Source organism: Poecilia latipinna, unplaced genomic scaffold (assembly GCF_001443285.1).
Source record: "Poecilia latipinna isolate Pla-1442-1.1 unplaced genomic scaffold, P_latipinna-1.0 Scaffold3814, whole genome shotgun sequence".
NCBI classification, from domain to species: Eukaryota; Metazoa; Chordata; class Actinopteri; order Cyprinodontiformes; family Poeciliidae; genus Poecilia; species Poecilia latipinna.
The window spans coordinates 1-12,097 of record NW_015116430.1 but is presented as its reverse complement, the minus strand read 5'-3'; the positions used below and the strand labels follow the sequence as shown (position 1 = coordinate 12,097).

The 12,097-nt window shown below is 40.0% G+C and overlaps 2 protein-coding genes across 3 annotated transcripts; both read left to right on the top strand.

The window, feature by feature from the left end:
• The first annotated feature begins 382 nt into the window (after nt 1–382).
• On the top strand, nt 383–4,592 carry LOC106941701 (coiled-coil domain-containing protein 74B-like). The gene is made up of 7 exons (XM_015024799.1): nt 383–920; nt 1,596–1,643; nt 2,254–2,356; nt 3,433–3,637; nt 3,783–3,883; nt 3,981–4,040; nt 4,334–4,592. Exons 1-7 carry the CDS (start codon nt 641–643, stop codon nt 4,458–4,460), a joined length of 924 nt encoding a protein of 307 aa, XP_014880285.1. The 5' UTR covers nt 383–640; the 3' UTR covers nt 4,461–4,592.
• A 4,789-nt stretch (nt 4,593–9,381) lies between these two features.
• On the top strand, nt 9,382–12,063 carry LOC106941703 (crk-like protein). Of its 2 annotated transcripts, XM_015024804.1 has the most exons (3): nt 9,382–9,948; nt 10,093–10,572; nt 11,576–12,063. In XM_015024804.1, the coding sequence occupies exons 2-3, from the start codon at nt 10,262–10,264 to the stop codon at nt 12,033–12,035; spliced, it is 771 nt and encodes a 256-aa protein (XP_014880290.1). In that variant the 5' UTR covers nt 9,382–9,948; nt 10,093–10,261; the 3' UTR covers nt 12,036–12,063. The 2 variants fall into 2 exon arrangements, with proteins under 2 accessions (XP_014880290.1, XP_014880289.1); XM_015024803.1 differs by having other exon boundaries at nt 9,382–10,572.
• Nucleotides 12,064–12,097: the final 34 nt, after the last annotated feature.

The following is a 12,097-nucleotide window of genomic DNA, read 5'->3' as shown; positions in this document are numbered from 1 at the left end:
TACCTTAATTTTTGGTTTTCATTCGCTGTATAACATAATCCTCAAGCTAATATTAAAAAAGCCTTTTAAAATACACCACTGTGTTTTGTGAACCTATTGAGTTTCACTTTTTAATTTATTAATGTTCCTATTTATTTAGATGCACCCATACGAGTTATGTTTTTGTAGAAGATAAAAACTGATTTTACTGAGATAAAAAAATAATTATATCACCCAACCCTGCTTGTAAAAGAGAACGATTAGAAATCAAATAGTCACTTTTTAGTCGTGTAGAAAGAACTTTTTGTTGCTTGTGTGAAGCTGCTATATTCTTCAGTCACCACAAGGGGGAGGAATACAACTCCAAACTTTCCCCAAAGAAGAAGGCGAGACATTTCTGCAGCTTGCTGCGGGTCGCCATGGCAACGTTGTTTTTCTCAGTGCACTTGCAGTTTGAGTGCAACGCAAGTCAAATAAGAGCAAAAGAAACCCGGGAGACTCACTAAGCCGTTTACTGCTTTTGTGCTGACTAATTGGTTGTTGTAACACAACAATGTGGCTTAAGCTGAACTTTAACAGGATGTGGAAAAGACCTGCCAGCTAAACCGTGTAGAAAAGAAGCCAACTAGTTCCATTGAATGCTGCAAAAAAGGAGAAAAAAATGGCAGGTAATGACCTCCCACCCATATTTCAGTCGACATTCAGGACCAGATTTGAATTCAGCAGGAAAGCGAGTTCTCCACGAGCTCGCCCACCGGGACACTCAGTGCCTGCTGTTTCGCTGATTGTCAGAGGAAACGCGCCAAATACTACCCAGCTGAGCGACGTGGATCCCCGAATCATGTCCCTCCAGAAGAACATCCGATATCTGCAACAGCAGCAAACGGAAACTCTCGAGAAGCTCCACGCAGAAATGGACTTTCTCAAAAGGGAGAATAAAGGTGGTTTTTCCAGATTTTTTTTTTCTTAGAATGTATCCTAATCACTGAATAATTTTATTTTCTATACACAACATATATTGCTATCAAAGCACCCTGGGTTTGTCCATAATGTTGCAAATGTATGTACTTAAAAAAAAAAACAAAACAAAAAAAAAAAAACAGACCAATGCAAAAAACGTGCATTGTGATAAATGTCAGTCTTAAAGTGTTATTTGTAATTTTTCCCATTTGGCTGTTTCATGAAAGATGACTAGATAGAATTTAGTCATTCCCAGTGGGTAATCAGCAGGGTTTTGACATTCATTAATGAATCAGCCAGCTTCATTGACTTGATGCCTAACAAATCAGCCGCCGGCTGTACATCATTATTTCCCATCTACAAGGGTTGGATTTGATGACTCGGAGTATAATGAATTCAAGCCAGAGACCTGACTGTCCCCATGATAAAGTACTCACAAGAAAAACACTCAATCTGGGCACTCTGGTAGCATAGCAACTCCAGGGTTTTGACTGGTCCTCAGCTGGGGGTCCATGAAGGGTCTGGTGTCTGAACAGGTCTAAGTGTCTCGCCACCTGTGTGAGACATTAACTCCCCAATTTTTGCACCGCGATCTTATGCAGTGGCTGTCCCTCAGTGCAAACTGTTGACACTGTTTTCTTTTATGGCTGTTGCAGAGCTGAAGTATAGATTGACTATGGACTCAAGCAAAGGAGGCAAAAAAGGTAAGATGCAATCCTGATTTATTATTATTGTTTCCATTGCACCTTCAGTGGCAGTTTTGTTACATTTTAAGTTACTTTAACCTTACTCACCTCCCTGAAACTTTTTCCCCATATTGTCATGTTACAACCACAAAATTCGATGTATTCAGATTTTGTTAGGTAGGACAATAAACAAAGCAATTATCTGAAAAGCTTGACCTTCATTTTTATGAGTTAATACTTTGTAGAGCTACATTTAACTAAAAATCAATCAGATTTTTAAAAAAAGATAAAACATTAAAACCCGCACCCCTTTTAGAACTTGAGTTAAATGTCGTTTAACTGGGACGTTTTCCAGGGGGCTTTACATCATTAAAACATGATGGATGGAGGTAACAGGTTTGTAACATGACAGAATAAAGCTTGGGGGTATGAGTACCTCTAGAGTCGCTTTAGATTCTTAAATCACTAAAAACCCCACAGGATTAGTGATTCCTGATTTGCAAAGAAGCCAGTCGTACTCAGCCTTTACTCATTTGTTGTTGTAGTTATTGTTAATTTCTTTAGCTAAACGTCGGTAAACCACATAGCCTTTAGAAAGATTGCTTCAGCTTAGTCATTGGTTTTGTAGGAACAACGCCCAACCGAAATGCAAGATCTCCCTGTCAAATCCACTCCGGACTCTACGGGGAGGAGCTGCTTGAAGACTCACTGTTTCAAGACCAAGCTTCAAGGTGAAGTTCTGTCCAACCACCATGGATTTGTACTTAAACTGTATCCTGCATTGAAAATGAGATCCAAACTGCAGATGTGGTCAGTTTAAACATGGATATGCAAAAGAGTCAGGGGCTGCTGAATGTTTTATTACACCCAACGAAGAATAGGTTTTTAGCAGTCATACATGACTTCTAAAAATTATTTTAACTAAATGAGCTCACTGTTTTGTTTTTACCAGGGAATTATTTGCCTATTAATAGCAGAGACCAGAGCAAGATACAAATATTACTATGTGGAAACAGTGTGCAGTGCTATTTTGTTTTGACAACATGGTCACGTTTCCTTGGCTGTTTTTGACATCAGTGCAATACACTGACTCCTACAGTCACACATAATTGCTTATTTGACTCTGGGACGTAATTCATTTGCACATAGAACCTGCCAGGAAAATCTCAATAATTATTTACTTGCTGAACACATAAAAAAGAAAGGTTAATGTTTTTAATGCCAAGAAGACATACAGTTTGTGTCCAATTACATATAACCAATCGACTAGGCTCTAATTTATTTCACATTTAGATTTATTTCAAGATACAGCAGAATCCCCCACGTCACCTGTATGTCTATGAAAGTAAAACTCCATGATGACAGCATAACTTTGCGAAAGAGACGGTGCCAAACACAGAATCTGAGAGTCAGGAGAACTTTATTTATTTGAAACAAAAACAAGGTGAGAACACAAACTGGAGTCGCAGCAACAATCCCGTCGACGAGTTTGTAGGAGGAAAAACATAGCAAAACACAATCACTTGGCCGGGTGCGTCTTCATCAAAAATCGCACATTATTCACACGTGGATAATGGTGTTAAGATGTGACAAAAAGTGGAAAGTATGTCCTCCAATAGTCTAAGCCTGGAGTTGCGTAATTACACAGAGAGCTCTGGATGTCCTACTCTACTCTATATGAGTTGTTTTAAACAAATATGCTTGGCATAGTCTTAAAAAAAATTGTGGATTTTGGTATTTAACTTACACAACCAAAACTGTCATTTTTCATGCTGGTTTTAGTTTACAACTTTTTACTCCTCTTTAGGGAGGTTAACGAAAGTCCGCGATCTGTACAACTAAACTACGGTGGGGAGTTAACAGGGCTGCGAAAGACCGTTTTAGAGCCTGTGAGAATCAACAGCATTCGCGCGGCAGGTCCATCCGACCTGCCGCCGCGTCCTTCTACAATGCAGGAGTGTGAGGCCATCATCCAACAGCTGTACAGTGAAAACAGTTTACAGACTCAGGAAGTAAGTGCGCATTGTTAGATGCTGTAAAGCGTCCCTTTATGCGCCTGAAAATGTTGTAAAAATGCACTTGACGATGCGCTTTTAGGACCTTTTCTATATTTATTTAGGAAAAACTGACTCAAATCTATCTGTGTCCGCTGCATAGATTGCACGTCTGAAGGCGCTGCTTAGTGATATAATTCTGAGCAAGAAAATCACCCGGGAACACCAGAGTTTGGGCAAAGCCTACCTTGCTGTTGAGCCATGGTAAGGTGACATAAACATGTGCTTTATTTGTACCATAGAATCAGATTTGAATATACTTTAATCTTCCTGCTAATTTGATCTCTTTTGCATGTTGCAGCAAACTTGGTGAAGAGAAGAAATTCCGCACTCTTGGTTCTCACCCAGTTCCACCAATAGTGTATGTGCTGATTTGTCTTCCACTGGTTCTGTGAAGTTTAGGTCTGGGGTGATGCCCAACTAGCCAAATGCAATGTCTTATTTATTTATTTATTTATTTATTTATTTATTTATTTATTTATTTATTTATTTATTTATTTATTAAATATATTTGTATCTATAAAATACACAGTTATTTCTTTGTTTTCAGGTTTTCAGACGACCAAAAAAATACGATTTCAAGGAGAAATAAAGAGTATTTTCTTTGTCTAACAAAATGTATCCTTTAAGTTAAGTCTACTTATCTTTCCCCAGTGCTGGACCCTCTCGCGCTGGTGTAGTTCCCCCTGGCCTGAAGCAGCACCTCGATTCCAGCGCTGCAGACATACAGAACAGGCTCTTGTCAATTCAGCAACTCCACATCCATCGGGGTTTCCGCTGACTGGCAAGAAAGACCAAAGTCCGGATGTTTTCCTTGGTCACCAACGCATCTTTATTAAAGACTTATTAAAAACAAATACTAAGCCATAAGAAATATTCTATTAAACTGAAATATTATTTTTATGTAACTTTGCAAACCTATCTCTTGGTATCCTTATTGGCGTTTGCTCTTCACAGTAAACCACCACCACAGTGAACCAACAGTTTGTACAGCAGGACCTCCTATAAATGGAGCACAGCTTTTCAAGCTTTAACATGTGAACGTATAAGTAGGTAAATAAGTCTGTGACCCAATCCTATTCTCCAACCTGACACCTAATCACTGGACCTTTACACACACTGACATTAACGGTGTAGTGCTGAAGGTCATGCGGACTTTAAATGGAATTATTTAGCTGCACGCTGAAAACCCTGTGTTTTGAAACAATGGGGCAGTATTAAGAAAGAAGAAACCCCATCTCTAAATACAGGTCTGCTGTAGTCAATGTCAACGAATGTTTCCATCAATATGTCTATCAATCAATCAAGTTCATTTGTGTCAAAAAGTGCAAAATTAGCAACACAGCAAGAGAAAACTAAAACATGGGGATACAAGCTAAAATAAGAGAGAATGAAAAAAGAAAGAAGGCATACAATATTTAAGTTCCTTACGTCTTAGTTTATGCACAGTTCGTGATTTGTAGAATCCAGAAGAAATCCAAGTTTGTTAAAACATTTTTTTTTTGGAAATTAGAACAGACAATCCAGTTTAGGAACTTTGGATTATCTGAACGTCTAATCAAAGCTTTGTCGTGAAGCCTTGATCAGACGTTTAAAATCTTACTGACAAGTCGATTAAAGTAATGAGATCCATAAAAGAATTATACAGTAACATGGGGAGTGTTAAAAACTTCTTGTGTGACAAACAGTTTCCAAGTTGAATCAGCCGCACTTCTTCCTTAGAAGTCCAAAAACATCTGCTCATTATCAAATGACTCAGGTCCAATACCTGTGTTCATTTGTTAGACAGTCACCGGGTTTGGGATTGCTTCTGATAAGCAGCACCGACCCAGAGAGCTGAGTACGAGACTGAAAGTGTGACCTGACATATTTCTCAAGGCCTTTCGCTATTTATTATAATAAAGCAGATTGCATCTCTTAAGAATTTTCCTCTGCTCAAGCAACATAACGACGGTTGCACCGCTCTAAGAATGCATCTAGAACTTTCCATACCACATCGTATACATACAATAAATATGACTATAGTTTATCTTAGGGTGATACCTCATTATCAGCTCACATCAGTGATATCTTTCTGCACACCTTCTACAATACATCCTCCACTCTCTCCTCAGTGCTGCCATAAAGCTCACTTATTTTTCAGCTAGTAAGTGACGCAGTCATCTTAGGTGTTTTTAATGAGAAGGTGTGACTGTTAGCACAGCTGAAATCATCCTGCCAAGCTAATGGCGTCACCTGCAGATAGCAGGAACATAGGAACATACCGAACAGGCCAGAGTTAAGGTTGTAAAGAAGTGCATAGTGGTGCTAGGCTATAAAACCATATTCTAACTTTGAATGTGTTAGAATGAGCTAAAGTACCTAAATAAATTCAACTGGAAATTTCTGCTTAATGACGCTTGAGTTTAATGTTTTCCAAATAAGCAAAACTTTAATCGTTTGGTAGGTACCCAAACCTGTAGAGCCATGCATAATACAAATCTGTTTGTATAACTTTTCATAGCACAGCTGCACATTAACAATCTATGTTTCATGAATAAACCCAATAGTATTGCCAAGCTTAGAATAGAGAAAGCCTTCATTGTCTCCAAAATGGAAAATTCAAGCCTGTCGGTGTAAGGAAATAAAATATGAAATTTTAGTAATAGATTAACCTCTTATCAGATAATCCTCCACTAGATGGTGTTGTTTTTCGAATGAATCTTCAGTGACCACTGCCTCGGTAGAGTAATACGCATATGTTCCTCAAAAATGTTTAATTTGATCTTTAAATCTGTCCTTGTGACTCCTTAAAAAAAAACTTTACTAGTATTTGTCACAGCATTGTAATAAGTTACCTCAAATATTGGAACCCAAACTAGCAAAAAAAACAAAACTATTTTTATCCATAATCACATTTCTAAAGACTATGAAGCTTTTTTTTTCCCCCCAAATGTGTTTCCTTGACCCTTCATTGTTAGAATGTGGGAATTGGCAGACATTAGCAGTTAAGACACAGTGGGTACAGAACTATTAACATTCAGACAGTGTTCCAGGGGTGGGAGCTGCTCTGTGCCACCTCTAGTCTCATGAGACATGACCACTAAAACCAGAAGCACAGGGCTACTGCTTTGTTTTTATCACTAGGCAGCAGTAGCTTCTCTGTGCACTAAATATCTTGTCACACTCAACCAATTTTTTTGTCTGATGCATCATTTTATCCATGTTGCATTTTATCAAGGCTTTTTCCCCAAGGCACTGCCCTGTGAATTTAAATAGACTCCCACCCTTTCAGCACCCTGCGGTAGAGAAGTAGCTCCAAATCGATGTGTCGTAGTTCTGTGCCAAAGAATTCACATTATGAGATTAAATGGAAGGGGAAGTTGGAGAGCAACAGGAAATGAAAATAAGGAATTATGTAAAGATGTTTTACTTGTGGCATGAAAGAGTTTACTGCAAAAACCTACTGTACGCTTTACGGTTGGGAAGTGAGGTCAGCTAATGTCACGATTTATCACAAAGAATCACCACTATAATCAGCAGCATCTATTGTGGACATATGCTCTCCTCAGTCATGTTGTGGTTGCAATTCATGGCATGTTTCTGCTAAATGTGGCAGTCTGGGTTATAGTAAAGCATAATCCTGGTTTCATTCAGATACGGCTGCATAAAATAGGAGGAATTAGTTTTTAATCACAGAAATACTTCTGTATTTTTAATCTATTTCTGATTAGTTTTCTTTTGATTTATTATGTAGTTTGATTTATTTTGTCTTGCAACCTTGCCACATACGTTGTCAGTAGCTCCCCAACCCCCGCCCCCCTCGTCACACTAGTCTTTCATTTATGATCAGTATAATTGTCCTCACTCAGTAATCTCCTTCCTCAGCACTTTTACTTCCTGCTTCTCTCGTGTGCCTTGGTTTATCCAATTCTCCTATTTTCTGAACATGTATTGTTTTGTTTTGTTGTACAAAGTTTTTGCTTTTTTTTTGTTACCCTTGAGTCTCAAGTTAACGATTAGAGTTTCTCCAAATATCTCTGGATCTGTTTCTTTTCTCTAGCAGAGTGCCACAAGATTATGTTTTGCTTTTTGAGAACCCGACAGGTCCACCAGTCCATAGCAGTGCGACAGACAAACAGGACATAGAAACATGCACACACGCAACTCGCATCTAAGGACAATTTTAGATAAACTAATTTGCTTAGCAGCTACCTATTTGAACTGCGGAAGGAAGCTGAGTATGTATGCAGTGAGAACATACAAATGCCATGCGGATAAAGCCCGGGTTGGGATTCCAACATAGAATGACTGGAAGTAGCAAGAAAAATATTTGTGTTAAAGAAAAGCCATGAGAAATCCCATTTGCAGTTTTCAACAGACCATGAAGCAAAATGTAACTTTTTGGCCAAGATGCAAAATGCTGTACATGGTGGAAAATGTACACAGCACACCACCTTGAAAGCACGTGGTTATGGTGACACACAATGGTGGCAGCATCATAGTATGGGGGAACTTTTTCTCAGAAAGCACATGGAAGTTGGTTAGGGTTGGGGAAGCTAGCTTGGTAAAAGACACAGCCCCTTGTTGGCTTCATAAAGAGGGCCGGCATTCTCGGCTATTGAGAAATGATTGCTTGCTGAAGGCGTGGACAAGCCACTGAAGTTGTAAAGGATTGGATCTCATTTTAAAACTGCATCCTGAAAAACGCAGCTCAATGAAGCAAATCCCAGACGGAGCACTGGGATTTGCTCCGGGAAGAAAATCAAGCGGAACTGCAGGAAGGAAATGGCCAGGGGAAGCTGGAAGGAGGTAAAGCCAAACTTAACTTGTTAAAGGGTGACAAAGCATACAGATTGGAGCCCAGGTTTACCTTCCAGCTGGATTGCATTCAAACAAATCACATCACATAGCTTATCAGTTTATTTATGATTTATAAATTGAAAAGAAATACTTTTATCTCATTTGGACATGCCTTTCCTTAAAATTTTTCCAACTAATTTGTACAGCTTTATTTCATGCAGATGCTGTGTTTAATTTGATCCTGATTGCACCTTCGTTTATTTCAGTGTATTTCATCCACTAGAAATGTTAAATCAGTGTCCGGAAAAAGTATTTTTTTGGACACATGAACTGTGTTTTACTTCGACTTTTTAATGATTTATTATCAGCATTTTTATGTTATTGTTCTTGTAATGTTTTTTTAATGCTACTGTTGTCAGCTTACAATTTTAGTTGATAGCATTTAAAATAAAAGACATAAATCTTTTAAACAGTGTCACTGTTTTTAAATTGTTTTATTCTGTTTTATAATTGTGTATATGTATTAATCAATTTTGTTTTGTAACCAGGTTGCTATGTACTGCAGACTTCTGCCCAGGTCCCCCTTGAAAATGAGATCTAGATCTCAATGGGGTTTACCTGGTTAAATAAAGGAATAAAAAAAAAATACAAAAGAAGCTGCTTTTAGAGGCTAGCCTGGAATTTGCACACTCTTGTTATGCATTGGTGAGTGATATAGCAGCTTGCGATTATAACACTTTTCAGGCTATTTCATTTTTCAATGCAGCATTTTGGAAATTAGAGTAACATGAAGCCGTATCCATGAACGTATCCCCACCCCCACCCGTGCTCAGTCACCCAGCTGCCCACCCCCCATTTTCTCAGCCAGTCCTCACTTCCTCCGCCCGCCTCCCCCTCCAGTCATCGAGTGACGTGCTGATAGAAAGCGGGACCAGCCCTCCCGTCGCCATTTTTTTTCTCTTACACTCGCACTTCTGGTTTCTCGAGCGAGCGGAGGATAAAATAAAAAACAACGGCAAGTTCAGGACAAATACTCGTCTGGTCGGGATACTTCGCTTGCGGTAAGGGAGTGCAGCTCCTGAGATGCACCAGCAGCGGACAGACGGCTGCTCTGAAGTCACTTTTTGTGTGAAGACGTGTTGCGGGCCGCCATTTTTTTCTTGCGCTGCCTCTGAAGTCTGCTCGAACCCGAGAGAGGGAACTCACAGACCTGTTTCCGTGCCTTACCGTTAAGTCGAGAGGATATAAAGTAACTATCTGTGTTTTCCCACCTGCGGCTAATTGTTGGCCTTTTTTATTCACAGCTATGATGATTTCTCAGTTGGAAAACTGAGACCACCTTTTCCGCTTTTATATTAACTGACACTGACCGGAGGAGATAATTATTTGAAGCCTGGTGTTTTTTTTTTTTTCTCGGAAGGCGGAACGAAAAGGAGGAAGCTTAATTGATCATTTCTTGCTTCGGCCTTCCTCGGCGTTTTTCTTTCGTAAGTTAATCATTTTCTCGATTCTCAGCCACTCAAAGCTGAGCCAATATGGTCCAAAGTTGGATCAAGTCAGTCTTAACCTGTCCCTAAAGAACCACAGGCTGTTTTTTTTTAATCATTTTTTGTTAATTTTGTTTTAATCAGGTCGAAGAAACCTTCAGTGGTTCTGCAGAAATTACTCGAAAACCGCACAGGGGCGACGAATGCCCTGCCCTGCACCTACTGAATCATTCACTTTGGATCAACGCTGAACTCTTATCAGTAAATTTCTTCATTTATATACATCTACTAACTTATTTTTTGGGGAGCAGACATGTCATCGGCTCGGTTTGACTCGTGTGATCGGTCCGCCTGGTATTTTGGACCCGTTTCCCGACAGGAGGCACAGAACAGGTTACAAGGACAGAGGCATGGCATGTTTTTGGTTCGAGACTCGTCTACCTGTCCCGGCGACTATGTCCTGTCGGTGTCTGAAAACTCCAAAGTGTCTCACTATATCATTAACTCATTACCCAGCAAGAAGTTTAAGATAGGCGATCAGGAGTTTGAGAACCTCCCGGCTCTCCTGGAGTTCTACAAAATCCACTATCTGGATACGACTACGCTAATAGAGCCTGCCCCCAGGTAAGGAAGTCACGCAATACCTCCTTTACTAACTATTAACCAGACAGTTAGTTTATATAACAAGCAGCCTACTTTCAGGGAGCTGTGTCATAAAGCAGAGTTTGCTTAATTTGCATTGGAATCATTCCGACTACTGTTTGACTTGAGCGTTCTGCTTCACAAAGACACCTTTGATGGAAGTAAACATCTCCTAGGAGACTGATTTCAATTTATTTTGGACTTCACGTTAAAACAAGTTTTTATTTTAAGCCAGTGCAATGTTTGTTTGTGTAACTTCAAATCCAGCTCCATTCAACTAGACCTGGGTAAGTATGGTGACATTGAGTCAAAAATATTTACACAAAAATGCATCTTCTACATCTATATGTCCAAGGGAGAAAAGCAGCAGCTACAAAATGTAAAAGCTGCCTTAAGATTGATGGGTGTTACACGCCTTTAGTTTTCACACCATGCCTATGGCAGTGCACAACAACAGGTTGGGGAGGAGCAGCTCTGTGGTATTGGGCTTTTGTTTATTTTCTAAGTTTTCAATTAGAAATGCACTAAAAAAAAAAAAACACATTATGTGGAGTAATCTTGAGCTAAGATCCATTGTGGCTGATATTGAATATGGTCAACTTTACAGGTATAAGCTAGTTAATTGTGAATGCATTCTTTTGTAAGTGGGGAAGGCATGTAGCAGGCTTCTTTCAGCCAGCTGACAGACAGTACACAGCAACACGTTCAGGAGGGGCAGTACTCTGTCGACTTATTCTGAATAAAGTCAGAAAAATGTTGTTTGGATACATTTCAAAATGCCCTAGTTGATCTTGAAAGTCTTGGGAATAAAACTGTAGCAGCACATAGGGAAGGTGTTACTGTGCTATAATGCCAAAATTCCTTTGAAGGAATGTTTACTTATCTTTTTTTAAACAATTAAAAAAAAAAAGTTATTAGCCCTAAATGCACAAAGACATCCTAGTGACTAATTGGCATCTCTTTTTGACTGCGTTGTCTTGCCAAGGTACCCAAGCACGATCACCGGCGCCATCCAGACCATGGTTGGTCCTGAGGAGAACCAGGAGTACGTGCGGACATTATATGACTTCACAGGAAGCGACGCAGAAGACCTCCCGTTCAAAAAGGGGGAAGTTCTCATCATCCTCGATAAGCCGGAGGAACAGTGGTGGAGCGCCAAAAACCGAGAGGGCCGCGTCGGGATGATCCCCGTCCCGTACGTGGAGAAATTGGTGCGACCGCCTCCCCATCCCGGCCAGCCTACCCACGGATCTCGTAACTCCAACAGCTATGGGATCCCAGAGCCTGCCCACGCCTACGCTCAACCCCAAACGTCTTCGCCGGGCACGCCAGGCGCGGTCATCACACCCCTGCCCTCCATGCAGAATGGCCCAGTCATCGCAAAGGCCATCCAGAAACGAGTGCCTTGTGCCTACGACAAAACGGCTCTTGCTCTAGAGGTATAGTAATGTCTGACTTTAAAGTCTTGGAACAACTCTTATTTCTATATTAAAAATCTTCCAAGGCT